This window comes from Callionymus lyra, chromosome 11, assembly GCF_982586985.1.
Source record: "Callionymus lyra chromosome 11, fCalLyr1.hap1.1, whole genome shotgun sequence".
Lineage (NCBI taxonomy): Eukaryota > Metazoa > Chordata > Actinopteri > Syngnathiformes > Callionymidae > Callionymus > Callionymus lyra.
In genome coordinates, this window is record NC_141828.1 from 14,751,214 (window position 1) to 14,777,929 (window position 26,716).

General features: G+C 37.5%; 1 protein-coding gene across 2 annotated transcripts in view; it reads left to right on the forward strand.

Moving 5' to 3' along the window:
* macrod2 (mono-ADP ribosylhydrolase 2) overlaps positions 1 to 26,716 on the forward strand; it is a 577,216-nt gene that overhangs the window by 381,818 nt on the left and 168,682 nt on the right. For both annotated transcript variants that reach the window (XM_087802705.1, XM_087802704.1), the window contains exon 6: positions 1,344 to 1,465. In XM_087802705.1, coding sequence (XP_087658831.1) covers positions 1,344 to 1,465 — 122 coding nt within the window. The remainder of the gene's footprint in view (positions 1 to 1,343; positions 1,466 to 26,716) is intronic.

Genomic DNA, 26,716 nt, shown 5'->3' on the forward strand with positions numbered 1-26,716 from the left:
TAGCCTTTTTGTAAAAACAAATCATCCAGAAGTGTCTTGTTGTCGCATATATTTAATTGATATTAAACTATCAATACATTGTGTGTTTATGCAGTTTGTGTAGCTGCTTCAGTCTGAGAATGTCACATGTGTGTGTTTATGGACATAAGAGGGAACGTATAGAAACAAACAAACAAACCAACACATGGTATTCACTCAATACTGTGGATGTATTGAAGATAATAAATGACAATATGTTCATGTGCGGCTTGTTGAAGTACATTCAGGCTCCAGTTAATTCAATGGTGGACGATATTGAATTTAGAAAAATGATGCATAAATGAATAATGTGCCAGAACTTTTTATTGTTCTGTGGTGAACTTGCACATTTACATGGATATATGCTGAATCAAAATACAAAATAGAAACTGAAAGTGAATTTTCTACTTGTTTTCTAAAATGAGTTCTTAACTATCTAAGTTTTAAGACCTGCCTTTGGTTGTCTCTTTTGAAGCCATTTAGGAAAGAACAAAAAACGTGGCCATATATATATATGTGTATATATGTGTATGTGTGTGTGTATACATACAGTAGTGAATTATATTCTTTAAATTTGAGTATAAATATTCCACTACTGATAAGCAGGTAATGTTAACGTTTGTCAGTCTATCTGAGCAAAAGTATAAAAAACTGAAGAACAGAGTTAAAAACAAATCGAAGGAAGTTTCTATTTATGTATTTTGATAGTAGTTAATCCTTACTCAGGGTAGAAATACATCTGCATTGGTGGAGGTCGTTCACCTTGACCCAGAGATCACACAAGGAATACCACAAACACATTTGTTTTTTTAGTCACCTTGACCCATAAATAAAACAAGGATTAAGTGATGTCCTGGATTAACATGTGATTCCATATACTGTAGACTTGTTAAGGAATTTTCACTTTCATTCTTCTTGACCCCAAGAGTTGGGCAAGTAAGTTTGTAAAATAATAATAATAAGTAAAGCAATAAATGCTCTAAAAAGAAATATCACGAGTGTTTTTTTTGTACAGGTATTTTACTATGATTTAGTGTCTGTGTCACTTCACTTATTTCTGTTGTAAAAATAAAAATCTATCAAAATATATATATATATTTTTTTACATTATATTTTTAAATTCTGGTGTTTTCCTGTTGTCACAGTTCAATTAAGTAGCTTCATGGCAGAAAACATTGAGTGACAAATGGGGTAAAAATGTTTGGTGTCCAGGCAGAGATTTGTGTCTCTAAATTGCATATTTAAAAGAAAAGCGTGTTGTCCTACGACATGGTGTGGCGGCGCAAATGTAATATATCCCTTCCTGTTTCATCTCTCTCCGACAGATGTGATTCACACTGTGGGCCCGGTGGCCAGAGGTCACGTCGGCTCGACCGAGACCAGCGACCTCACCTCCTGCTACCAGAACTCCCTCCGGCTGGTGAAAGAACACGGCTTGAGCACTGTGGTGAGTGGAGAACACCAGAGCTTTTACACTTACCCGAGGAGAAATCCATACGTGAGCTTGAAAGAAGCCGAGCTGTGTCTTTCACTGAGTAATCCCTGTGAGGAGAGAGGAAAAAAAGAAAATCTGTCTTTGAATTTGTTGGAAAAGGTATAAGCGATGGATTTTGGAAACACTGAAATCCTTAATCTGCTTTATTTAAACAAAAGCCAGTGTGGAAACAAAAACACAAGGTTTTTTTTTCTTTAATGTTTGCAAAGTGAAAGCTTCTCACGTAGGCACAGTTGGCGGGTGATAAAATAAATAGCAATCCTTCCACCTCTCCATATTAAAATCCTCGGTATGCTCATGCATTTTATTTCGCCTTATGAAAACATAAAACCCAACATTAAAATGTGCCATTTTTTGGTAATTTATAAGATGTTTTCAGTTTTATTATTATAAGTTTATGATGGATTTTGGCCTCATTTGCCAGCAAAGAAATACGACTAAAGTTCTCTGGTTCAGTTTACGCCCCTTAAATTGACCTGTTTAAAACTTTACTTAACATATATGTAAGAAACTACTTCTAGGAACCTATTTTTGGCAAACTGTTTTAGTGTACATGCAGTGTAGCTGTATATGAAAATAAATACTTAATTATTATAAGAATTTTTGCAAGTATATCGGTGTCATCAGAATATAAAGTGGTGGAATTTAATACTTCCCTTTTCTTTTGTAATAATGTAACGTCAGATTTTTTAAAACTCTAGACGTTGAATCAAAATTGACACATTCCTATGCTGATGCTGTCTTTGCATGATTGGCTTGAAGTAGCTCAGCTTCATTTATATTGAATTTAAAGGCCACAAATCCTATCAAAAAGTTTAATTTTTCGTTTATTGGAATAAGAATATCAAACTACATGTGTGAAATACCATTAATTATTGTTGTTTTTATTATTATTGCAGTTATTCAAAAGCAAATCCAGTTATTCAATTAAAAAATAATTCAACCTTTTTAATATCAAATTATTCAATTAAATTATTCAAAAAACTTTAAACAAAACAACATTTTAAAAGTTCAATATGATGGCACTGATATATTTCCATATCATTTCTACATTGTATTCCCTTAACCCAGCAATACATGGAAAAAAATCTGTAATAATGGAATGGTTTTAATTGGAAACAAACTAATCTTCTTTTGTTTACTTTCCCTAAGAAAATCATTTATTTTTAAGCTCTTGCGGGCCGAACAAAGTGAAATACCGGGGGGACCTTGACTTTGAAACTTGACAAAAAGCTTATCTTACAAAAAACACTTCATTTTTCACATTTGGATTTCAAAGAAGCTGGATGGTGACATTGAAACCAATTTGGAACAATGAAATCCCACCAAGATGTCTTATTGAAGAGTTCAAAATCGTCGACCAGTTCAACACAATTTCTTCAGGGACAGCGAGGAAAGACCTTTATTAGTATTCAGGCATTGACGGTTAGTTTCGCTTTGTGGTGTTTTTTGTGTGGCTTTTTAAAAAAAATTGTATTTTTCATATTCAATTGTAAAAAAAATGTAATGTTGGTTGATTTTAAAGCAGTGTTTCTTTCATGTGGTTTGAGAATTATGGCTTGTTTTTTAAAAAAAAGTGGGGGAGTATGTCACCTTTGTGTGGCTCAACCACCTTTTTTCTCAAGACTGTCCTCGTGCAGGCATCCAAAAAAAACCACATTCTTTGTGGAGTGCTTTTGAATGTTATAAGAGCCGGAGGGAAGACAATACCCACACAATCCACAGCTGGCAGCGGCTGGTCGTTCACACACACGGGTTCTGGCTCACGCTAAACATTATGTTCAATTCTGGTTGGCCTTGATATATGGATTTGTCCTGCCCACAGAGGGTAAACAAATCAGTATCACAGCAAATACCACAAATCACATTCTTAGTAGTAACCCACAGCCCTACAGCCTCATTACGGGGCCAATCAATGCAAGTATTTACCAAGGCAGATAGCAGACGCGGATGTGTGCCAGGCTCATTACAGATGATTGTGACGAATTCCTGTACTGTTGATGACTCATTGTCTGTCGGAGCCACACCTCTCGGTCGCAATTACATCGATTGTGGAACCAGATTTTTAAAGGCATTTAATGAAAACATTGACTCGCGTGGGATTTCTTGTTGCCCTCTCTTGCATCCTGCGATATTTATGCAAAAATCCAAGATGGTGGAATGTGGCACAGCCTATTGATTGAAGACACCTATTGATTTAAGTCTTAAATATTTCTTAAACCTATGTTTTACTCACAAGTATGTGTTGGTTTGCACAAAACTCTCTTTTCATTTCAATATTCACACTTGGAGTTATGCTTAAGCCCCGCCCACTGAAAACACTTTATTCTGAAGAAGGAAATCTTGTTTACCATGACCACGCCCACTCTGCTGTGATTGTGTGAAACATCAAGGTTTGTCACTTCAGGTCATCAATCCTGGAAGTCTCCACCCTCCAAGGGACTCGTTATATAAACAAAGCAGGGCGGGATAGCAGCTAGCTGGAGGATTGAAGACCATGGCTGTGTCCCAATTTCGCGCACTTCTCCGAGTGCACTGGTTTACAGTACACATAAAGATAGTGCAAGTACTTGGCCAGTGTGTATATTTCGACATGTAGTACTGCCACCACATTCTAACCAAAAATAACTCGACAGCCTTTATCACTTCATAATGAACTCTGCTCTAGTAACCTCTTGTTCGCCGAGATTTCAGACACGGTTGAACTGTATAAACGTTTAAATTCATGGAGAATCGTCATGATGAGGGACTTAATGTCGTGGCTAAATTTTCTTTTTAACATTTTACAAGCATACACTCTAAACAAACTCGTGCGACCTGAACAATCCTTGCTAATGGTGAAGATTTTGGATTCTCAAAGTGATTACTTTTCAGAACAAATTGCACGTGGTTTCATCTGCAACTGATGGCTTCTTCTACTAAAGATTTCACAGTAAATATATCAAAGATCAGATGAAACCATGCCATGTTTGGTACATGCTGGTGTGAGACCTTCATATTTTCAACACAACCCTCCAGTCGAATAGCGTCTTAAAGGCATTCATCAGACTTTTTTTTCTTTTTCTTTTGGGCAGAAAAACCTTATAACATCATGTCCCTTCGGCATCAGAGGACACACACCGGGCTCGTCTGCCATCATCCGCCGAACTCGCCTCATTATCTCGTCTTACTTTAGACTTGTCTCTTGCTTTATTTATGTTATGAGTCGACCAATCACTGACCGCGTCTGTTTGTTCTCGCCGCTGTCTGGATCGTGTCTAATGTGCTTTTACAGCTGCTTTGGCTGGAAAAAAAACAGTGGGTTCAACGATTGACTGGCCTTGCACGATGAGCCCAGTCATTATATAATTTTCGCCGCGGCCCGTTCAGTCCTTGCAGCAAGGGAATTTGTATTTTTTTTTGTATGCGTATTCTCAAACGCCAACGGGAAGTAGTCATTTAAAACTTCATGCGAGGATGTGGCCTTGATTTGTTTTCGACTGGTTTGACATGCAAGAGAGAATGCAGACGTTTCTTCAAACTAATCCTTCCTCTCTCTCTCTCTCGGGCTGATCAGACCCATTTTCTATCTCATTTTAGGTTCTCACCCTTAGATTAGAGAACAAGAGAATCTACTGAAGAAGGGCACCCCGCCAAGTGAGTCCATAAAAAATAGAGTATGCGATCCCAGATGACTGACTCCCTGATGGAGATTCCAGAGGCTTACAAAGAACTCGGAGTCAAAACAAAACCTAACACAAAATAAACCTTGGCATGAAAGATTAAATAGAAGCAGATCTAAAACCCCTCCAGGGCTGGCGAGTGGAGCGAACATGGCAAGCTTCTCATGAAAAACCCTTCGCTCACTGTAACATGTTGAGACAGAGGAGGAAGTAAGATGGGAATTTAACAAATGAGGAGGCATTTTCTCTTGTCACTTGGCAGGTCTACGCCAGAGCACTTGTCCCCTGAAGATACGGTTGATATTCGATAGCTCCTTTTTTTTCCGCTCCAGCTTAGCGGTGAACAAACAACTTCTGTATGTGAACTTGAGGAAAACCTGAAGCAATTACTGTCTTACTCTAGGTGTACCCTTGCCTAGAGGTCCTCAGGTCGTCGGGAACATCTTTGTTTCATTAAACTTTAATCACTAATCTAACTTTTCTTTAAAAAACGGCCTTTACTATACTTGCTCCAGGACCAAAACATATTACACATATACATTTTCCCAAAAGTGACCGCTTTGGATTACTTTCATTTTATTTTTTTTGCGTGTATAAAGAAGCACAATCTTCTTTTATACACGCAGCAACCTTCGGGCACTTGTGGCCGTTACTGATGTTCTCTATGTCCCTCCCCGTTCATTTCATCTCTGCATGGAGTGCAGTTCTGCTCCAGTGCCTTCGCTCTGCTTCTGTTTGCTGCAGCTGAAGGAGCAGCAGAGACTGTCACAGCTCTCTGGGCCTGCTCTGACCACAGCCCATGGCCAGGATGCGAACGTGGCCGACTGTGCTCTGCAACATCACACATCTGCGTCTTGGGATTTTTTTTTTTTTTGCTGCCCTTGACTAACTCTCCACTTGCTAAATGAAGCTGATTTTATTGTTGAAAGCACTTAGATATATTGTATTAGTTGTCTAGTTCACCTAAAATGTCAAATTCTTTCTGCCATGACAATAATTAAAAATATAAAACACAGTTAAACATCCTAAAAGAAAAATAGTTTCCAACATAACCATGCCTACTCTGTTGTGATTGGTCAAGCAGCTAGGTTGGCAACAGTGCGTCATCAATCCCCGAAAGTCTCCACCTCCAAGGGGTTCGTTGTATAAACAAAGTGGGCGCTGATTACAGCTTGCTGGAGGAGGGGCAATTACTCTTGTAACCTCTCTTTCGCAGAGATTTCAGTTGGATGAGAACTTTAAGTAATAACTTCAAACAATAGTCATGATGAGGTACTGGGTCAAGGTGACCAAGAGGCTGGAAAAACAAATGTGTTTGTGGTATCCTCTGTGTTGTCTATTTATTTCATGAAGCCAGGCATCAGGTCATTGTCATTTGTTTTCCGGGCTTTGGGTCATCTTGACCCTGAGATAACACAAGGGGTTAATCCCCAATCTGTTTGATATAAACAATAGTGGCTCTGCAATGATGCAAATGATTGCTTTTGACATAACCGATTTTCGGCGTGTTAAAAAAAAGACAAGAGAAATACTTTTGAGTCATTTTCTCGTTTAATTTTCGTGACGGTCGTCCAAGCAAAGTTATATAGTTAAGAACATAAATAATAAAATGACTAGAGAGTTCTACAACATGTATCTTGATTGTTTCCAAATTACAAAAATCATTACAATACAAAAATAAAAGTAATGTCAAAATGTTACATATTGTTACTTTATTTAAAGAAATACACCATATTTGCTACTATGGTGAATAATTATATTTTAAGGTGTGTGTTTTAAAATGCTTTACTAACGGATATCTTCTGCCTAAAAGTCACTTTATTATTTAATTTATCATTCCTGATCTTCGCTTATATATTGTGTCTTTAAAATTCACATAATACGGTTGGTATGCGTTGCTGCTGTTTTTTTTGCATTACTGTAACTGGCACTGGCTGTCAGCAGTCGTTGTTGACCCCTTTGAGGTCACAGACTTGAGGACTGTATTTTGACTCCACATTTCCCTGGAAGTGTTTTGCTGAAGCATCGGGCGGGCTTAGAGGACATCCAACAGTGAAGCCACAAATTGCCCGTAGAGAAAGGAGCTGAAAGCCAAGTGGAGATGAATGGTGTAGAATGATAGGATTAGCACTCCCTCTATGTGGGTTCATTCCAAGGCTGCTAGAAGCATTAGTTCCCTTCTCATTTCGCTCGACATGATCCCAGCATACTCTGGCACGGACCATCTTGAATGTGACACATCTTGCTTTAAGATTAAAGTGAAGGGATATCTAATTCTAGATCATCTTTTTCGTAGACAACAATAACGTTGTTGTTCGATAGACATGCCTCTCTGACTCCCATGAATGCATTACTTATAATCATAAATACATTAAAGATGTAATTGGAAACCAAATGGTCATCGATTCACGTCTCAAATCTACGTCGTGCTCCACCCTATTTCCAAGCCCCGTGTGATTAATTAAAAACGTTCGGATCTGATCGCAACTTTTCTTTTATCCACGTTCTAATCCTCTTCCCATAAATTATTGTAGGGAAAATGCAAGAGACTTCCAATTGAGTTATATAATGGCTAGGAAGTAAAGACGCGGTGGTGGTCCACATGCTTGGCTCGTGATCACAACAAAGTAAACTGTGCCATTAACTGGGATAGGAAATGAGGTTTCTTTGCTCATCTTCTTTCATGAGGCGGTTAAGTATTTGTGTCTCTATCGTCCTCTCGTCGGTTTTTTGTTCAAATTTGGAATTCGTCCACATCGTCCAATTATTTCCTGGATTCAGAATGTCTTACTCGGCTTCACTCTTGACAGGGATGAGGGTTTCGGGGCAACAGTTATATGCAAAGTCTGCTATTGCAAAAAAAATGGCAGTGAAGTGATGGCTGATGATTGTGAAATGAAGCACGGCTCACTGCTTTTATTTCCACCCATTTAAAAAGTCAGGACGTCAGTGAAGATCAGAAGCAAATTAAACTATAAATCATGAAAGTTGAGTCGCCAAAAAATATAATTTCCTTTTAACCTGAAATCTTTATCTTTTTTTTTTTTTTTGTTGGGCCCTGGCCTCGGAATAAAAGGTTGCGGGTACACTTCCAGCTTGAGCCAACCTATGTTTTTATGTTCTCCCCGTGTTTGTGGGTTTAATGTCCAAAAAACATACAATGGTATGTGTTTTATGCACTTTGAATCAATGTTAAATACTCAATGTATGTTACCTCAGGTTTTATTTGAATAGCAATTGAACAATTACCCCAGATTCATACTTATTCAGTTTGTGTTGTGGACCTTATCGCACATTAAAATCACCTCATCCTCAATTTACTTCATCATATAATAAAATATACAATTTTTGTCTGTGTAGCTTCCACTTTATCATTTTACTCCAATAATAGTAGTACATTTACAACTGTATTTCCGTAAGCAATGTTGGTGTAGGTCCAGCTTTCATTGGACCAGCCTTCTAATAGAAATATTACTTAATTTTTTCGTAAAGTCAGAGAGTGTTTCTCCATGAAAGATCCTCTCGGCTCCAGCTTGACGACCAAATATATAACTTAATCCGATTTATGATTCATTCTATTGACGTTAAGTGACACTGCACCGTGAAAAGGGTTTAGTAAGACTTGGCTTAAGACCAAACATGGTAATAAATGTTAGATGTTAATGTTAGAAAAGGTCTTCGGATACACATCTGTGATGGTGTGCGTGTGTGGAATCACTCTTGTTGCCCTTTCCCAGTATTATCTTGACCTTTAAAGTATATATTTTATTGAGTATTGTTTTGATTAAGTGCTTTGTGACCCTGGTCTGGAAAAGCGCTCTATAAATACAAATTACCTACTTACTTACTTAAAGGGTAATTTTTATTACTTAGTCCATTATGACATAATAATGACTTCACTTCTACTCCAGCCTGCTCTAATCACACCACGCTTTGTTCATACAACGAGTCCCTCGGAGGTCCTCCGGGATTGATGACAATTCGTAACAAACCCGTAGATGTTTAACCAATCACAGCACATTGGGTGTGGTTATGGTAAACAAGATTTTAGCTCCAGAAAAACTGGCGAGACATTTTCCAATTTAAATATTTCAATGATACTTTTGTACAAACAGACACATACTGATGAGTACAAAAGGGGTCCAAGATCAATTTAAGAAACACTTTAATCAACATACATTAGTTGTAAAATCATTGTATCTAAATAAAATATCTTAATATATAATTGTGACTCTAATCCTTGATGAAATTAAAAGTAGCAAAAGTGAAGGAGTAATTTAATTTTCCATATGGATAATGGGAAACTGATGATATGATCATAAATCATAACCCTCTCTTCTACAACTGTGTCTCACAAATGTGTTAAATTATTCACATTATAGCTACATTAAAGTCCAACCCAGATCCCAAGCGTTCAACCAGGGATGACTTCCTGTGTGGCCTGATTTCAACTACAGTACTCGCACACTTTTGGCAAAAGGTTAATTAGACCGAAGCGATCAAAAAGGTCAGACCACCTTTTAAATTAGTCATACCTATTTATCTGATCCCAATCATCGGCAACACCGGGCCAATTACATCCTATTACACCGCTAGTCGTGGTTGTCGACGGTAAGACTAAGTTAATTGCCACCGGAGCCCCAATTATACCACAACTCTTAATTTAAAGTGGGTTACATGAGGAGGTATCTTTGAGGAGGGGGGCACGCCTGTCAGGGACTCATCCCTTGATATTCCGCTCACACCCAGGGAAGTCTGCAGGGCGGCAGGCGAGGTGAAATATTAGTGTATGTAAAATATGGCATTTCGGCACACCTCGAGAGGGGTAATCACAGCTGATGTGGATTGAAGAGGGAATCTCGAGTGAGTACATACTAGCATCTTGATTACCAGCACACCAAGTCCCAAGCAATCATCGGGGAAAAGAAAAAACAGAAAACGCAACAGCGACTGGGTTATTCTGTAAGAGAAAATATCTGCATTTCCATTCTAGATAAATGAACTCCGGTGATGGGAATAGTAGACTTGCAATTAATTTAGGCGTAAAGTCACAGTTGAGACGCATCCGACTGGTTCAGCTTTATCTCTTCCCTCCGCTGTCTGTGCCGCTGGAGAAGATGGTCTCCTGAATTTCTATGAGGATCATATCCCTCTGCGGCATCATGTGAGAATAAAAAAGCGACAGCTCACATCCAACACGGGGACTGTCAGAGAGAAAGTTGTTGATTAAACAGATGTCATTCCTGCCATACGGTGGGAGACACGGAATATATTAAGTATACCTGAAGAATACCTTCAGACAGCCACTTCTGCTATGTTCCATGACGAAGATGATTGTCTCATCTTGACTTGAAAGGGCTGTGTTTTCAAAAAGAATGGTGGCAATAGTATGAATGTTGTATGCTTGGTGTCTTGTACTTTTATTCTTCTGGAATATTGGGTATGAAAACCCAACAATCAAACAGCATTTGGAGATTAAATGAAACAACCAATGATGAATATACTTATAACAATAGTATAATGTTTGTTCTTTTAGTTCTGAGATTCTTTCACTTTGCATCATGGGACACTAGCTAAGTAAGCTTTTGTTCTGTAAAACCAACATGATCCACGATGAAGATCCTGTTGTGCCAAAACTATCATGTTTCTTTAATATATTTTCCACTTGTTTCCAGACTTCATATTCTGACCCACCACCTGTTGATACTCTTCAGTGAATAACCTGGGTCATAAAGGGTGTGTTGGGTCTTTAACTTACCCGGGTTGTGTCCAAATATGATTCCTAGCCACCTTGACCATCTACTAAAATGAGAGAAATCCTGAAAATAAGAGGGTAGATAAACTAAAGAACCAAATGGCAAAAAATAAATTAAAAGGTTGTCAGTAAGTATTTTAAAAAGTATTTTTTATTGTATTACTTAATTCCTAAAATCAAATTATTTCAACTAGTTGATACATTTAATTGCTCTCAATAAGACAAATGAAACGACTATTTATTCATGGTCAGGCTCCTCCTTACATCACTGATCTGATCCAGCCTTACACCCCAGCTCGGGCTCTGAGGTCTGTGGATCAGAATCTACTTATGGTTCCTCGCACACGGCTCAGGACCAGAGGAGAGAAATCTTTTCAGGCTGTTGCTCCTAAGCTTTGGAACGATCTTCCTCTCTCTTTGCGCTTGATGGATCTACTGACTCCTTTAAGAAACATCTTAAGACGTTTCTATTTGTTCAGGCTTTTCCTTGATTTTCTGGAACTCCTGTGTTGTTCTCAGTATTATCTTGATCTTTAAAGTATATACTTTTTTGAGTATTGTTTTGATTGTTTAAGCGCTTTGTGACCCTGGTCTCGAAAAGCGCTATATAAATAAATATTACTTACTTACTTACTAACTAAATGTTGGAGACATTTCTATCAATTTCATAGTTTTGCTTTAAGATCATGAGAGCCACATCCAAAAAAACATGCCATGTGGTCCCCAGGTCCACATCCTGCTGAGGTCTTCCCAAGAGTGTTTTTTTTTGATTGACTTGGAGTCAGTGATTGGCCGGCAAAGCCTCGGCACCAGAACCTCATCTGGCCCACAGTGGGTCTTCCAACAGTTGCACCGGTACCGCTGTGATGAGCGTATTCCGCTTCCTTCTTCCTTCCGTTTGCCTCATCAACGTGGCGCTGTCCTGGGAACAGTCAGTTCCTGAAACTCTTGCTTGGTGGGCTTTGATTTTAGAAAGATTTTGCTGGGTGGAAAGGGTTAAAAAAGTAGAATAGGAGCTTAAGCTGTTTGCCAAGTCCCCCTGTATAGCTAGATAATGTAATAAATAAATAACAATAATGTATAGAAAAAAAGCTCCCTACATAAAGAAAAGCAGTTGCAAAACGGGATTTTATCACGAGAAAACATATTTTTCCGCTGGCTGGGAATGACCTGAAAATAAAAGTGGACATGTTATACGCGATGCATTATCTTTAATCACTTTAATAGCTGCACCACATAAATGTGCCCTACTTTCCGTCTTACCTTAGCTCATCTTCCTAAGCCCCAATTTCTTCCCTTAAGCTTTTTAAATTTCAGCGTTCCACGACGCCAGGTGCTGAGTCGAGTGTCAACCTTGCAAAAAAAAAAAAAAATGTTGTGCGCACATGGAACTGAAATGTCCAGGTCACCTCGCAAGGTTCACTTTCATCAAGGCTGCACTCGATTCTCCTTCAATCATGGTCTACAGATGTTCGGTCAGGGCACAAGGACTTCATCATGGCTGGCGCACAGGTGACGTGCTTTACTTGAGCTTTGGACAGAATTCTCCAAACAAATATTTCAACGGAACGTTGAAGGATAAAATGGCAGCATAGATTTCCCCTCTCAAAATCAATATAAAATATCATGTTTTTAACCATTATTAAAAAATAAAAAATAGTATCTTGTCTAGTTAGATTACTGTCGGTTCTCTTAGATCTATATATAGCAACCCAAGGATCCTATGCACAGTCCACCATATTACTAATATATATGTATATATATATATATATAAAATTGATGGAAGAATTCAAATTAAAACATCTTTAGAGCTTGATCACAAGTCACTTTTTGGATTGGTGACTCTTAAATAGATTCTTCATTTCTAGAGATAAAATCTTGTTTAACATAACCACGCCGACTCGGCTGTGATTGGTCAAACCTTGAACTTTGTCACCGCTCGTCATTAATCCAGTCTTTACCTCCTACCTACCAAGGAACTTGTTGTATAAACAAAGCGGAGTGTGGTAGCAGCTCTTTGAAAGGACCATTATTACGTCACAATGGACTCTCGTAGCCTCTCCTTTGCTGAGATGTCAGACGGGTGAGTACTTTATAAAGTAATAACTTCATGGTCATGACGAGAGACTTACTGCATCTTGGAGAGGAAGACTTCAACATTTGAAACGTGTCAGAAAGTAATGTTATATTGATTTACAAGTGAGTCTTCATCCATGACCGATGGTTATAAGGTGTTGTTTGTAGATTGGAAACCAAACAACTGGCTGAAATTTATGTTTTAGGCTGGCTGTACTGGCTTAGGGTAGAGATTAAAAAACCAAAAACACATTCGGTTCCCCCCCAAGATTGGTAATTCCCAAGGAGGCCTAGTGGAAGTTTCCGACGAAAAAGTGGATGTATCTTTTTTCCAACTGCTGTTAGATTTTCAAAATATTGAATTAGAATAAAGATATTGTTGTAGACCACTCTAAATATTACAAATGTTTAAGTGTAGAAATAATGGGCTTCTCTTGGCAGATTATTTTATTTACACATGGAAAGTCTCGCCACTTATTGTGAAATTAATTGCCTGGAGAAGCATGATTTCAAAGGGCATTTATATAAAGAATATTATTATCAAAATTCCTCTTTCAAGGAATGCAATTAAATTACGTAAAGTTGGGCTATATAAATACATATTCACCTTTGAAAGTCATAATCAGAATTGCTGCAGCTGATCTTGATCTCTAGAAGAAAGTTATTGTGTGGTTCAATATTATCTTTTTTTTAAGGAATCATTCGTTGAGCTTCACAAGAGTAAACTACACATGGCCAGGTTTTGACTTTTTCTCGACAGCTGGCTTTATATCTGAAGACAATAGATGTTCAAGCATAGATAAGACACTGGTTACAGACATTCCTCTGATATTGTTTGCAAACAACATAAATGATGAGCACACGACTTCATATCTGGGAGATAAGCAGCCACTGAGTTCGGGAAAACAGTTTTCATCTCCAGCGACGATGTTGACGCTTCATTGAGAATAGTTTTTTTTTTGTTCTTCCCTGAATCAGCATTCCATACAACAAGTTATCTGCGTTTTCATCCGGTGCCCTCTACTAACAACAGAAAACAAACTAAACACAACTATTCCACTGCTTTGTTAACGTGCTGGATCTGGTGGGTTTTATCAAAGAGAATCCATAAAGAAGACAGATGACAGGTAGGGAGGGCCCGGGGAATGTTTGTTGTTTGTATATTCTTTTTCACAACTCCGTGCCTACGAACAAGATCTGTTTTGACTTGGAAATTAATATTGATATGAGCGCCCCCCCCCCCTCATCTGCTTGACACATATTCATGATCCGTTAGATTGTGTCTGTTGACTTGACAGGCTGGAGATAAGTGGGAAACAGTGCATGTCTAGGCCAGATGCATGAATATTTATATGACGATATAAGAGTAATTTATATGATTAAGATTGGAGGGACGACGGAAGGGCAATGACAAGAATTCTCCGTCACTGATCGATGAAGCAGCCCTATTAGCATGTGCAGACACGCCGATGTTTATGCTCGCTCCTATATAATTTTTTAATCACAACGCTATTAGCCCTACATACAGCTGCTTTAGCGCTATTATTATCCACCAAGGTCAAAGCTAACAAGGGCTGCCACGCGTGCTGATCGACTCCCAATTTTAAAAGCCTAATCTAGGCCGACTCAGTCCTTCAGCTGCCGATGCGCCGGTTTATGAGTAGATATATCTAAAGAAATATCCTTTTTTAATAAATAAAAAGACACTTTTTTTTACGTTCAACATTATCTAGGTGAACTTCACACATCATCTTACACAGTGAAGCCTTTTATTCACTGTCAATTAATGAACTAAATGTCGGAAATGTCGCCGTGATATTTTATAATTGATGCTACAGCTCTATAGAGTTGCTTAATACAGCACTTTTTGTTTTCCCCCCCACACATACAGGAAATTCAGAGATTTAGTCGCCGGGTGACATTATAAATGAAGTACCCATCTTAGCGAACACTGGGGTGAATCCTGTTTCATGGTTTGACTTTATTTCTCACAACTTGGAATGCCGGATAACCTCTAGATCCCATCGGCTTAATATATAATGTCACGCTGCTTTTCGGCGTCTATGGATGACCCCGTGAGTGGAATAAAATCAGGTTCTTGCTATCATTTAAGAGGTGTTTTGTCGCAAGATTACTTAAAACATTAGATTAAAATGTACATATTTGGTTTAACACAATGTTATACTATCTAAATGAAGAAAATAATGTAAGTAAGTAATCTATATTTATAGAGCGCCAGGGTCACAAGGTGCTTAAACAATCAAAATAATACTCAATAAAATAATAATAAATGTGATCAATCGATAATTAATTGCTTTTTTTTAATCTAACTTCAATTTTTCTGTTTGCAAGTTGCTTTTTTGCCAAATTATTTTTTGGTTGTTGATCTTCTTACGCTTGAGGCATTGATTGATTGGTTGGTGAGTCCCATACTAATATTAAAACTCCTTTTTAATGTCATGTTTATAAATTCTTATTAGGCCAGACATGTTATGAATAGAATATAAAATAAATAGACAGAAGTGCCTTGAATGCGTTTCAGGTTCTCTCTCTCAAGAAAAATAGAACAGGCTGCATCGACGGAGTCATAATTCACCGTAAGCCACATGGTGATTCCCTCAGTCACCTTCCTGTTTCCTGTTAGCCAGCTGCTCCCTGTACTCCCAATCAATCGGCAGACAGTATTGCCGTGATGCACCGTGACCTTGAGTTGCGTGTCCCCTCTTTTTTCACCCTGATGCTGCTGGGGGTTTTCGTTTTCCCTCAACATTACCTCTTATTCAGAGAGACACCTGTGTTCATATGAGATGGCATCCACGCCGATACACCTTCGGCTGGACGAGCCTTTGTTGATCTTATTGTTATGAGTACTTCAAAAAGTACCTGGAATAATTCAGATTAACTTCCAAATACTATACCTACGCAAGCAATGCCAACCGAGCTTGCTGGAGTGTGGATGAAGAGTGAGTCACTCTCTAGCGTGTGACCAACGTTTACACTTAAAAAATGGTGCTCGACAAAGCTCTTTGTGCAGTGACATTACCTACCGTCGCACTTCAGCCGCGGATTTTCGTGCAATGTTCGGCTTTTGTCAAGAACACTTCTGTTGTTGCTTTTCAACTGTAGACAAAGGTGTGACATTTGAGTTGTGGTTACTATAGTCTTTGGTGTAAACCGACATAGCACGTTTGAGGAATCCTGAATCTGCTCGTAACTTCTTTGGCCGCCTAGAACCTACTTGGTACGACTGGCTAGCTTAAAGTGCTACTCTGCTGTTTTTTCTCTGCTTATTCAGTTTGTAAATTCTCATTTTTTGTTATGATATAAAATGTCCAAATCTTGCTGTAAGAGTTATGGATTTGCTTTCACATTTTGTGTGTTTAATGGACAGTTTACTTCTGAATACTCATGGTCCTTTCAGTAGAACTAGCTTTTTATTTCATTTTTTCTTTTGCCAGGGCTACCCGCATGGTCACGATGTTATCACCAAACTGCGACAGAGATGGCGGTTGCATTCATTTCTGTCATTGCTGAAGCAGTTAGAGTACTTTTTGAAGGTTTCGACTCAACAAAAGCTTTTCTTTATTTGGTTAACAAATGCATGCATGCACGACATGGAATTTCTTAGCAAGGACTAAAACACTTTCACTGCAATGCAATTACACGGTTCTAACAGTGGAGGGAGCCAGAACAACATTTGAGTTAATTACACAGTGTTGCTTTAATGTCTAAATACTGCACTGGTATTTTTTTTTTTTTTGTCGTCGTCGTCGTGTCGCTTGTCTTGACAATCACGACGGAGGTCGAATGTGGCCTCGGTTGAACGTGAAGGTGACCCAGCTTCTGTATCCTCCCTTCATCCCATTATGGCCGTGAGGTCCATCAGACCACATCGTCAATTAAGCACCTTTAATGTTGACCAGGCATCCGTGCACTCCGAGGAGAACACCCTCCAAGACCCTCTTCCTCCGCCCGTGCATAACTCCTACGTCACAGAGCTGATGTGTGAAGAACTCGCCGGCTTCTTTCTCGTGATAGAAATCTCTCTTGGGATTTAAAAAAAGATGGAGGCTTTGATCGGGTAATTCGTCACAAGGCTTTTACACTACACTGTAAACCAACTCATGCATATTGTTTCACGATAGTATTTTTACAGTTTCCTTGTTTTTTCCTGCTTGAAAAACATGATGGGACAACCTGAAGATGGGAAACCTCAGGGAACGTTTCTACCAACAAGTGAACATATTTTTTCTGAACGCTAGTCGTGACATGATGTACACCTGATTTATAATTTAAGGGAACAAGGACAACAAAGATGTTCTCAATTTGTTGTTTTTTATTTTGGTCAATTGTAATGAAATACTGAAAGGAATATGTCAAAGTCAATTTATGTTCGTCAGGTTCCACAAGAAAAAAAGTTTAAATTGAACATTTAAAATGATATAATTATCAGAAAACTAAATAAATAAATCATGTTTTTCATTTGGTGTGCTTACTAGCTAACAATGGCTAATGGCTAACAGCAAAATGACCAGAATACATTCTTTAAGCAGCAAGCTAACCACAGCTTGCGCGCCCTACAGTAGCTAGCTAGCCACAAATGATAACAAAACAACTAGCAAGGAAAATGATGAACAGGAGTTTTACTTGCCTCAGAATATGTCAGTATACCTAAAGTGCTGCTTGAAGAGTACATACAGTATCAGTACTTTTCAGATTTGTATATTTACGGTGCATCCCGGAAGAGTATTCATTGATATTTAAAACATAATTTAATGTTGTTTTAATGTTCTCATGTAGATGTACTTTATTATCTTTTTTATTTTCATCACTATGTTATTTATATTATTGTTTTATTTTTTATTTTTAACGTGTTATTTATATCTTAATGTAGTGTATGTAATTTAATCTAATAATTGTGAACTACCATGGTAATTCAAATTTTCCCAATGTGGAAAGAATAATTAATTGAAAAGTTTAAGCACTGTCAGACAAAGTCACTTCCAGGTCAATCTTGTTTAGTTCAGTTTATTTAAAAGGATCTATCCGGCATCTTTCCCTTCTTCCCATAGGAAAAAAGATTAAAGCCAAGAATGTTTTAATTAAACGACTGACGGCAGATTGTTTTGTTGAACACTAACTACAAGTTGACAGCAGTATTCCAGGCTTTAAAAGCTAACCCATCATTAACAGAAAACCCTTAACCTTAAAAATCAATAAAACAGCTTTTCTATTTGGTTTCTTTTCAAGCTCAGCAAAAAATATTTGGCACACTCTATTCACCTCATTTCACTGCATGCTTCGTGTTATATTACTTTTTTACGCACCTGAACAACATAATGTACATTTAAGGTCGGTGTTCTTTCAAGCTCGCGCAGGCCGTAACTCTCCATCACCGCACTTTTAATTAGTTTTGGATACTTTTATCTCCCAACACTAGAGTTTTTGTGCCGTAGATAAAAGCTTTAAATTAAAAGTATGAAGTCAAAGGAATATTTGGTTTTAGTTTGAATGTCTGAAGGTATTTTCAAAATAACAGTCATGAAGTTACAACTTGTTTGCCGCACCAACTTTCCTCACCTACTCACGTGTTTTAAATGTTGAAGTCTTCCTCTCCAAGATGAAGTTACGAGAGCGGAGTCTACGATGAACTAATAATGGCTTCACTCCTTCTCCAGCCAGCTGTAATCACGCCCGTTTTGATTATAAAATGAGTCCATTAGAGGTGGAGACTCCCATGACTAATGACGTGCGGTGACAAACCTTGGTGTTCAACCAATCACAGCAGAGTGGGTCTTGTGGTAAAAAATATTTAATCTCCAGAAAAAGGAAGTGGGCTTAAGCACATTTACTAATGTAAATAATTCAATTAAAATAGTGTTTGGTACAAATGGACACATACTGATAAGTACAATAGAGTCCAATATCTATTTAAGAGACACTTAAATGCAACATATTAGTTGCCCTTTAATGATGAGAAAAAACGTTTTGTCAAAATGACCAATAAAAAACAAGGAACAATAGTTTTTAGTTTTTGTTTTAAATATATTTATTTTACAGTAAAAGCTTCTACTTATGGCGTCTCATATTGTCAGAATAAAAATATACATTGGTACTACTCATTATGATAAATCATTATGATGTCATATTAATTTATACTGGTAACATTTTGATATTATGATTTTCTTTTTTCTTCATTTTCTCACTTGTATACAGAAGACATTGCAGTAACACTTTTCCAACACTAGGAGGAGTCAGAAACACTATCTTGGAAACTACAGATAGGGCCTTTAATTTTAAATTTTGAATTATTAATAATATTTTTCTATTGATATCATACACAAAAATGGATAGTATATTTGTTTATATTTTTGTTTATATTTTTTAACTTTAAATCATGGTCATACATATTTACATATTGACTAACAGAGGCTTTATTATAAGATTTCGGGTGCAGCCATATAACTGTTTTAAAAGTCACTACATATGAATGAATTTTTTCATACAGAGATTAATTTCAATCATAATATGAGGTTAAGAAAAAGGCATAATTACCTTATTTTACCCCTGCTTCATATTTCCTCTCAAAGTCTTTTACCTCAGCGTTGCTCATGGACATCCTGCCCACTCAAACATTACATCAGGTTCGTTCACACAGCCCGGCGTCTCTAAAAGTGTGCAAATAGGATGAACTATCGTCGGTGTTGCAGGAGCGTGGGGAAGGAAATCGCAGAGCACCCTGAGCATCCGGTAACAAAGAGAGTTCATTAAGTCAATTAAATTCCCAATTGACAAAACAAGCCAGCCTTTAAGTCTCTCCGTAAGTATTCCTCAAGCACACAGGCCAACAAAGAGACCTGAACAAAATAGACGTTTTACACTTTTTCTTCTGCTGGATTTTCTTTGCTCTACAATATTCAGGGAGGCAACAAATATTCACACTCTAGTGTGTTTCTTCAATTCACGAATGATTATGTGCTGGCTTTCATCTGAGGGTCACTGACAAACTGATAAGAGAATTATTGAAACTGATGCTTATTATTTGCACATCAAGACAAGTCTCCATGTGTTGGATTTTATTTGTTGAACTTCATTTGAAGCTCAGAATTGATTTAGTGAGCTCAAAAATAAATGGCTAACATTAAGTTATTTAGATTTATTTTATTTATATCGTAAGATCTTAAAAAAAAAAGTGTAACCAAAATAAATGTAATAAAATGGCAAATAAAGCAGAATCGTAATGTTCCAAATTCCATTATACATCTACAGCATTAAGATACAGTATATAGATATTTATCTTTAAAGATAGTAAATAGATATATATATAATGTTAGGTTGCAAATGCTGAAAATGTCTGAATATTTATTTTATTACTATTAAATTGTTTTATTAACCTGTTGGCTAACAATAGAAGACATATTGATGACACTTTCATAGATGTTTCTGAAATCAATAAGCAACTTTGGATTGAATTTAAGATAGAGTATGAAGTTACAATTATATGGTTGCATTTTTCTGTAAGAAGTAGATATTTATGTAGTAACTTAAAGACACAATACGGTCGAAAATATTATTATTTTTTAAATTTCTTTCTTTAACAAAGGTAATTCACATCTAATCCATATAATTGTATGTGAAGGGAATTGGACATCAATATAATATTTAAAAAGATCTTATTGTTTTCTTTGATATTTCAAATTATTAAAGATTTTTCTTTGCTCAATTCAAGAGCTTTGACTGTACAGTGCATAGCGTGACATGTAACATGTATGGTTTTAGTAAAGGGGCTTTGGATTCCACATACGTAATGTAGGGAATATTTCCGCCATCTCAAAACCCAACCGTCCATATGTGGAGTTCACGGCACATTTATGGTTATAGTCCAGATATCCTTCAAACTATGCCAGCGTCGCCACTCGCCAACCACTCGTCCGGAGAGTAATTTCTACTTGGACTTCAGCCATATTCATTTCATCCACCCACTGACCCTCTGAGCACTCTGTCCCTGTGTGTGTTTTTATTTTATTTAAGTGACCTCTTTGTGACCCGCGCTCGGCCCATTCCATTCCCTAGTAATACCTAACAGTACTTCAATACACCTGAGAGATAACAGTGGATACGAGTCATTAATCCTCAGCTCTATAGTGATGACAGCGTGCTATTTATGTATATTCACTCTATGATTGATTAAAAAGAAAACAAATAATAATTCTACGACATGAAACGTCGTCTGCTTCTCCTCCACGGCAGAAATTGATGCTTGAGTCGTCTCCAGCCTGGATTGTAGTTGAATCTATTTTCAACCCGTGGATCTGTCTGTGAGGCTTGATAGATTTCTCAAGTACCAGAATCCTACTTCCTTTGATGGTATTCTTCATGCCTCGCTTTAATTTATAAAAGCCTTTGCATGGCGGGCGCCACGTACCCTGACATTTGAACAGCTGCGTATTTGTCCCGTGGCATATTAGATGATGATGTTCGTATATAAAACGTTATATCGCATGTCGTTGTCACTGGATTAATATCTGTACTTTCATCTCAGGCTTCAATCCGAGTGCCTACTTGCGTTTATAGAGCCAAGGCTCTCCTTGCATACTGTAAATATCTCATCTCACGATGGTGGTCTCGTCGAGATTCAATCAGAAGGAAAGTTCAAAGCTTTAGGGGGAGCACACAGTATGTTCTTTGGCAGGGAATACGACTAGTCCCTGGGTAGCAAAGGTCAAGTCAGTGAGCAAGGAATGGTGTAATATGTTTTGTCTTTTCTGTGATTGTGAAGGAGAAAATGTCAAGTCTTGATACCACTCTATTTTGTTTTAGATAAAAATATGCTCGAATTATTCCCTTTTTTTTTACATTTGATTTATTTTGGACTAAACTAAATTGACTCTTTGCTTCCACTGCTGACATGGTTTAAAATATCCACTTCAGATCTCCATAACTCCTTTAAGTCAAAAAGATTCACCATGGATTGTTTCAAAGAATTCAGCAGGAATTTGGCTGTAAAGACTGTATCTTATCAGCTGTTTCATGTGGTTGTCCATGTTCATGAATGGGAGACTGTTACTTCCGCTATCATCTCCGCTTTAATAATGACCTTTAAATTCATTTGTACCTTCTCTGTTTTGCTTTTATGCATTTCAAGACATCATTCTCGTCTCATACAAAGTAATAAATACTTCTTATTTCCTTGTATTTTCACTTAACTTTACTATGAAAGTCAATTGGATGGAGCTGGAATCGTCCCCGATGGAGTCCATAACATACCATACATACAACAACCATAACAAGGACCAATTTTGTGCCTTAAAAAAAATTATTTTAAAACTCACCATAATACAATATGAAGTATATTTCTATAAAAATTGGCCAAAGTCATCAAAATTTATTTTGAATCATATAATTGATCAAAAAAGCAAGTCGAAAAAAATCAATTCAACTGCACTTTAAGGTACAATCAGTACTAAATGCATGTTTTAAAAAGAGTCAGAAAGCAGTTTTATTTCAATGTTTTACAAGACGAGTTTGTTTTTTTCACGTGCTTGACATTTACGTCATTGCAACATTATATTTGTCGAGTGTGGATATTTTCCCCATTATCATGAGCTGTTTCATGTCCTACTGCTTATGATCATTTGTCCAAAGGAAGGAATAATGGTTATAATAATGATATTGTCTTTTAAAGAATGGTTCAAATGAATATGTATCATCTCAAATATATCAGTCGTATTTGTGTGGAAAAATTATATTACAATACATCTCCAATAACTCCAAAAAAAAAAAGGGATGAAAGCACCGGTTATTTTTCTCCAGTTGATCCTCATTCAACTCACACTATACACTAACAGTGTTACCATGACATTTAAAAAATACTGCTCAGCTTCTCACCGGGAACCTGCGTTCTGTCAAGGCCCTCGTGTTAGAACCAAATAAATTTCTCTTCTAAGTATCAGTGTGATGTAGTTTCCGGGGGTTTGAAAAGTTCCTGTGTTTGATCAACCGTACACTTTCAGCCATGGACCGTTGAGTCAGTCATAAATTTCGGTATCGCACAAGTGCTGCACTTCTATTCCGCCGGAACTTTTTATCTGCCCGTTCTTCCACACACACTCTCACACACAACCTGGTGTCTCCTTCCTCGCAGCGTCGAATGTGATAATGACATGATGTGTTTTAATGTCGCCCCGCTTATCAGTCACCGCTGTGGGCTGTTGTTTTATTTACCTCCCCACAAATTCCTGAATTAACACGACGAATAAAAAGCGAATGGTTACTCGGTCGATAACTCAAGGATACTTCACCGCGGTCGTGAAAGATACGATGGATTGAAGATGGTCAGCGTTGAAGTGCGCGTCAGTGTGAAATGACTCATTTGCCTACAGTATGTGTCAATTTTGAGGCCACAAATCCAGCCCCCTCGTAAGTGAAGTGCCTTTTTGTTTCATGAAGTCAATGTTTAAAGAAGTAAAGTTTTTGTCACTAAACAAATGGATGATTATTACTTATATTATCATTTTCTAATAAGGACTGAGACCGATGTCACTTCAGACTTCCTGTTAAAGAATGGACAGTTATTGACCAGGAGCCATATTCCTAATAATTCCAAGACTCCTCTCAGAGAACCTGTCTTCAAAGTGGAGTCTTGTGCTGTGTCTCAAATCGCATACTAGCGTACTCAAAGTTAGTAATTTTAGTGCGTAAGTGCGTCTCAATTCTTAGTATGCAAAATTTACTGCGCCATGCACACTAAATTGGCGTACTAAAATGCCCACAAAACTGAGTATGGTTCGATGGACACTATCCACCCTAAACGGCTGCCATCTTAGTGACGTTGTAAACGGAAGTTACGTCATAGGTGAATTTTCAGCCAGCAGTAGGAGGATGACACGTCTTCGGTGCTGATAACGGCGTAAATATCTCGCGAATATTTTGTTTCTCATATTTTTTCTTTATTTCTTCATCCAAACTTGCAAAACGTGCTGCCAGCAGGTGTCGCTAGTGTTCCAACAGCTGGTTGCAACCATCATTAAATAGTAGTAGAAGAAGAAACTGTTGCGTCATTTCCGGTTAGTGCGTAGCGGCAGTGTTTGATTTGAGACATCTGTTGAGAATTTGCGTACTAGTTAATATGTTAACTATCCTGATGCATACTAACTTCTAGTATACTAAGATAAGTATGCGATTTTGAGACACAGGATTGGATTAAGTGTGATTCCAGGAAATTCTCAAGAGAAATCTAAGCAAGGAAGTACTATCTTAATGAGGCGATGTGGTTAACCCTCTTTGCTATTTATGAGTCATAAATTCAAAAGCGCTTGATCCTTAAAGCTAGATAATGAAATACATTTGGTGAAAGTGGCCAAAGGATGGACCCTCGAATTAATAAAATTGTTTTACATGAAATAAAACATCTGTCGAATGAATCATAGGCTAAAATAAATGATTGTGTCCATTTCTTTGGGAAGTTCTAACCCATTTAAAAGTCTTCTACTCTGCTCTTAACAGATCTCTCCTGAGGAGACTTCGTAATTGCTTGAATTCTTTAGGAATAGTATTTATCTTTACTAGGACCTAGACTTCACTTTTTGGTAAGAAAACATCATAATTCTAATGATATTCAATTTGAGCAACCCTTTTTTAAAAAATTTAAATTCAGTGTAACGTTAGTTTTACAAACCTTTTAACTTCTATGCAAACAAGCTCTCCAACAGTTTTTGTTTTGCTGGTCATTTCTCGCAATTTCGGCATTATATATTATTATATATTATATATTTTTATTTATTTAAAGCCTTTTAAACTGTTTTTATGTAGGCCTGGTAATAAAGGTCAGCCCAATATTTGGGAACTACTGCTTAAGACCATTCAAAAAGCAAATATGTTGTCCATGGCTGTCTAAAATTTGATCTCCTTCCTTGTTGAGTTCTAGACCTGGTTTATACTATTGGACAAAACATTTGTTTAATGTTAAAGGGCGATTAATGTGTTGATTGAAGTGGAATTAATCTTGGACCTGTATTGTACCATTATTGTATCTTTTAATTTTAAATAATTACATTAGAAAATGTTTGGTTTTTCAGGAGATTAAATCTTGTTTACTCCAAACGCACCCACTCTGCTGTGATTGGTTATAAATCAAGGTTCATTACGGTCACTCCAGGAAATCTCCACCTCAAAGGGACTCGTTGTATAAACAAAGCAGGGCGTGATTACAGCTGAAAAGCCCAATATAACTATTACGTCATAATGGACTCCGCTCTCCTCTCGTTTGATGAGATTTCATAAGGGGGGGGAATTACTAAAGTAATAAGTTCAAAACATAGCCATGAGGGACTTACTGTATCTTGGAGAGAAAGACTTCAACATTTGAAACATGTGAGTCAGGAGAGTTGGTTTTTCACATTTGTTGACCCTAAAAATATAAAATACCAAAGCTTTTTCTGTTGTATTAATCAGAAATAAGTACATTAGTTCATCAACGATATGACCCATTGTGCTGTAGAGCGTATTATTTATGTAGAGAGAACCATCCACTGGTCACTTCTTTGTATCCCGGCTTCAGCTCCGAGGAAAGGTCTGCTAAAGATACGAGCTTATATTTAACCGAGCTTTGTCCCCGTCTTTCATGAACAGTGAACTTCCTGTGTGTACACAAACCCATCAACGCCTGAGTCGAGCTCTTAGAGGCCACTTGGGTATTATTATAATAATAGTTTTGCTTGATCACTGCTGGTATTGGAATGGGTGTTTGGGTTTGGGTCATTAGTTTCAAGATATCTTTCGCTCTGCATTCTCCCTCCTCCATTCTGCATAATGACCCTCAAACAATCAGCGCCCACATTCGAATGAGTTTGGTATTATGCAGAATGAAAAAGGTGTTAATGCAGCGTCTATGAATAGTCTGATCTTTAACCGCGAAACGTTGCTCAGACTGGCAGTTTGGCAGGCGACACAGCCAGCAGAAACCAGGTAGGTTTAAACCAGTTCAAACGATCGCTCCCTCCAGGATTCATTATCTTTCCATCTCGTACATTCACATAAAATTGAAAACACACGTCGTTTTTTTCCGCTTCGTTTCTGAAATTCAGCCAATATTTCTTCACTAGTCGACACCGTTGCTTCTATTTTTAAAATTCCTCAAACTCCTGTTATTATCTTGCGCCTTCCAGTCTTGGATGGCTTTTAAATAGTAAGTAATTAAGTAATTTTTATTTATATAGCGCTTTTCCAGACCAGGGTCACAAAGCGCTTAAACAATCAAAAGAATATTCAATAAAGTATATATTTTAAAGATCAAGGTAATACTGATAACACAACAGGAGTTCCAGAAAATCAAGGGAAAGCCTGAACAAATAGAAACGTCTTAAGATGTTTCTTAAAGGAGTCAGTAGATCCATCAACCGCAAAGAGAGAGGAAGATCGTTCCAAAGCTTAGGAGCAACAGCCTGAAAAGATTTCTCTCCTCTGGTCCTGAACCGTGTTCAGGAACCATTAGTAGATTCTGATCCACAGACCTCAGAGCCCGAGCTGGGGTGTAAGGCTGGATCAGATCAGTGATGTAAGGAGGAGTATATATGATGTAAATGTGATCTAAGAGCAGCAGCAACAAAGAAAAATAAGTGTTTATTAACAAATACTACAACAAGCTTACCCGTCCTTTTTAAAACGTATGGACGGATTAAACACTTCTAATTCGCGAGTTATTGTTGTCGC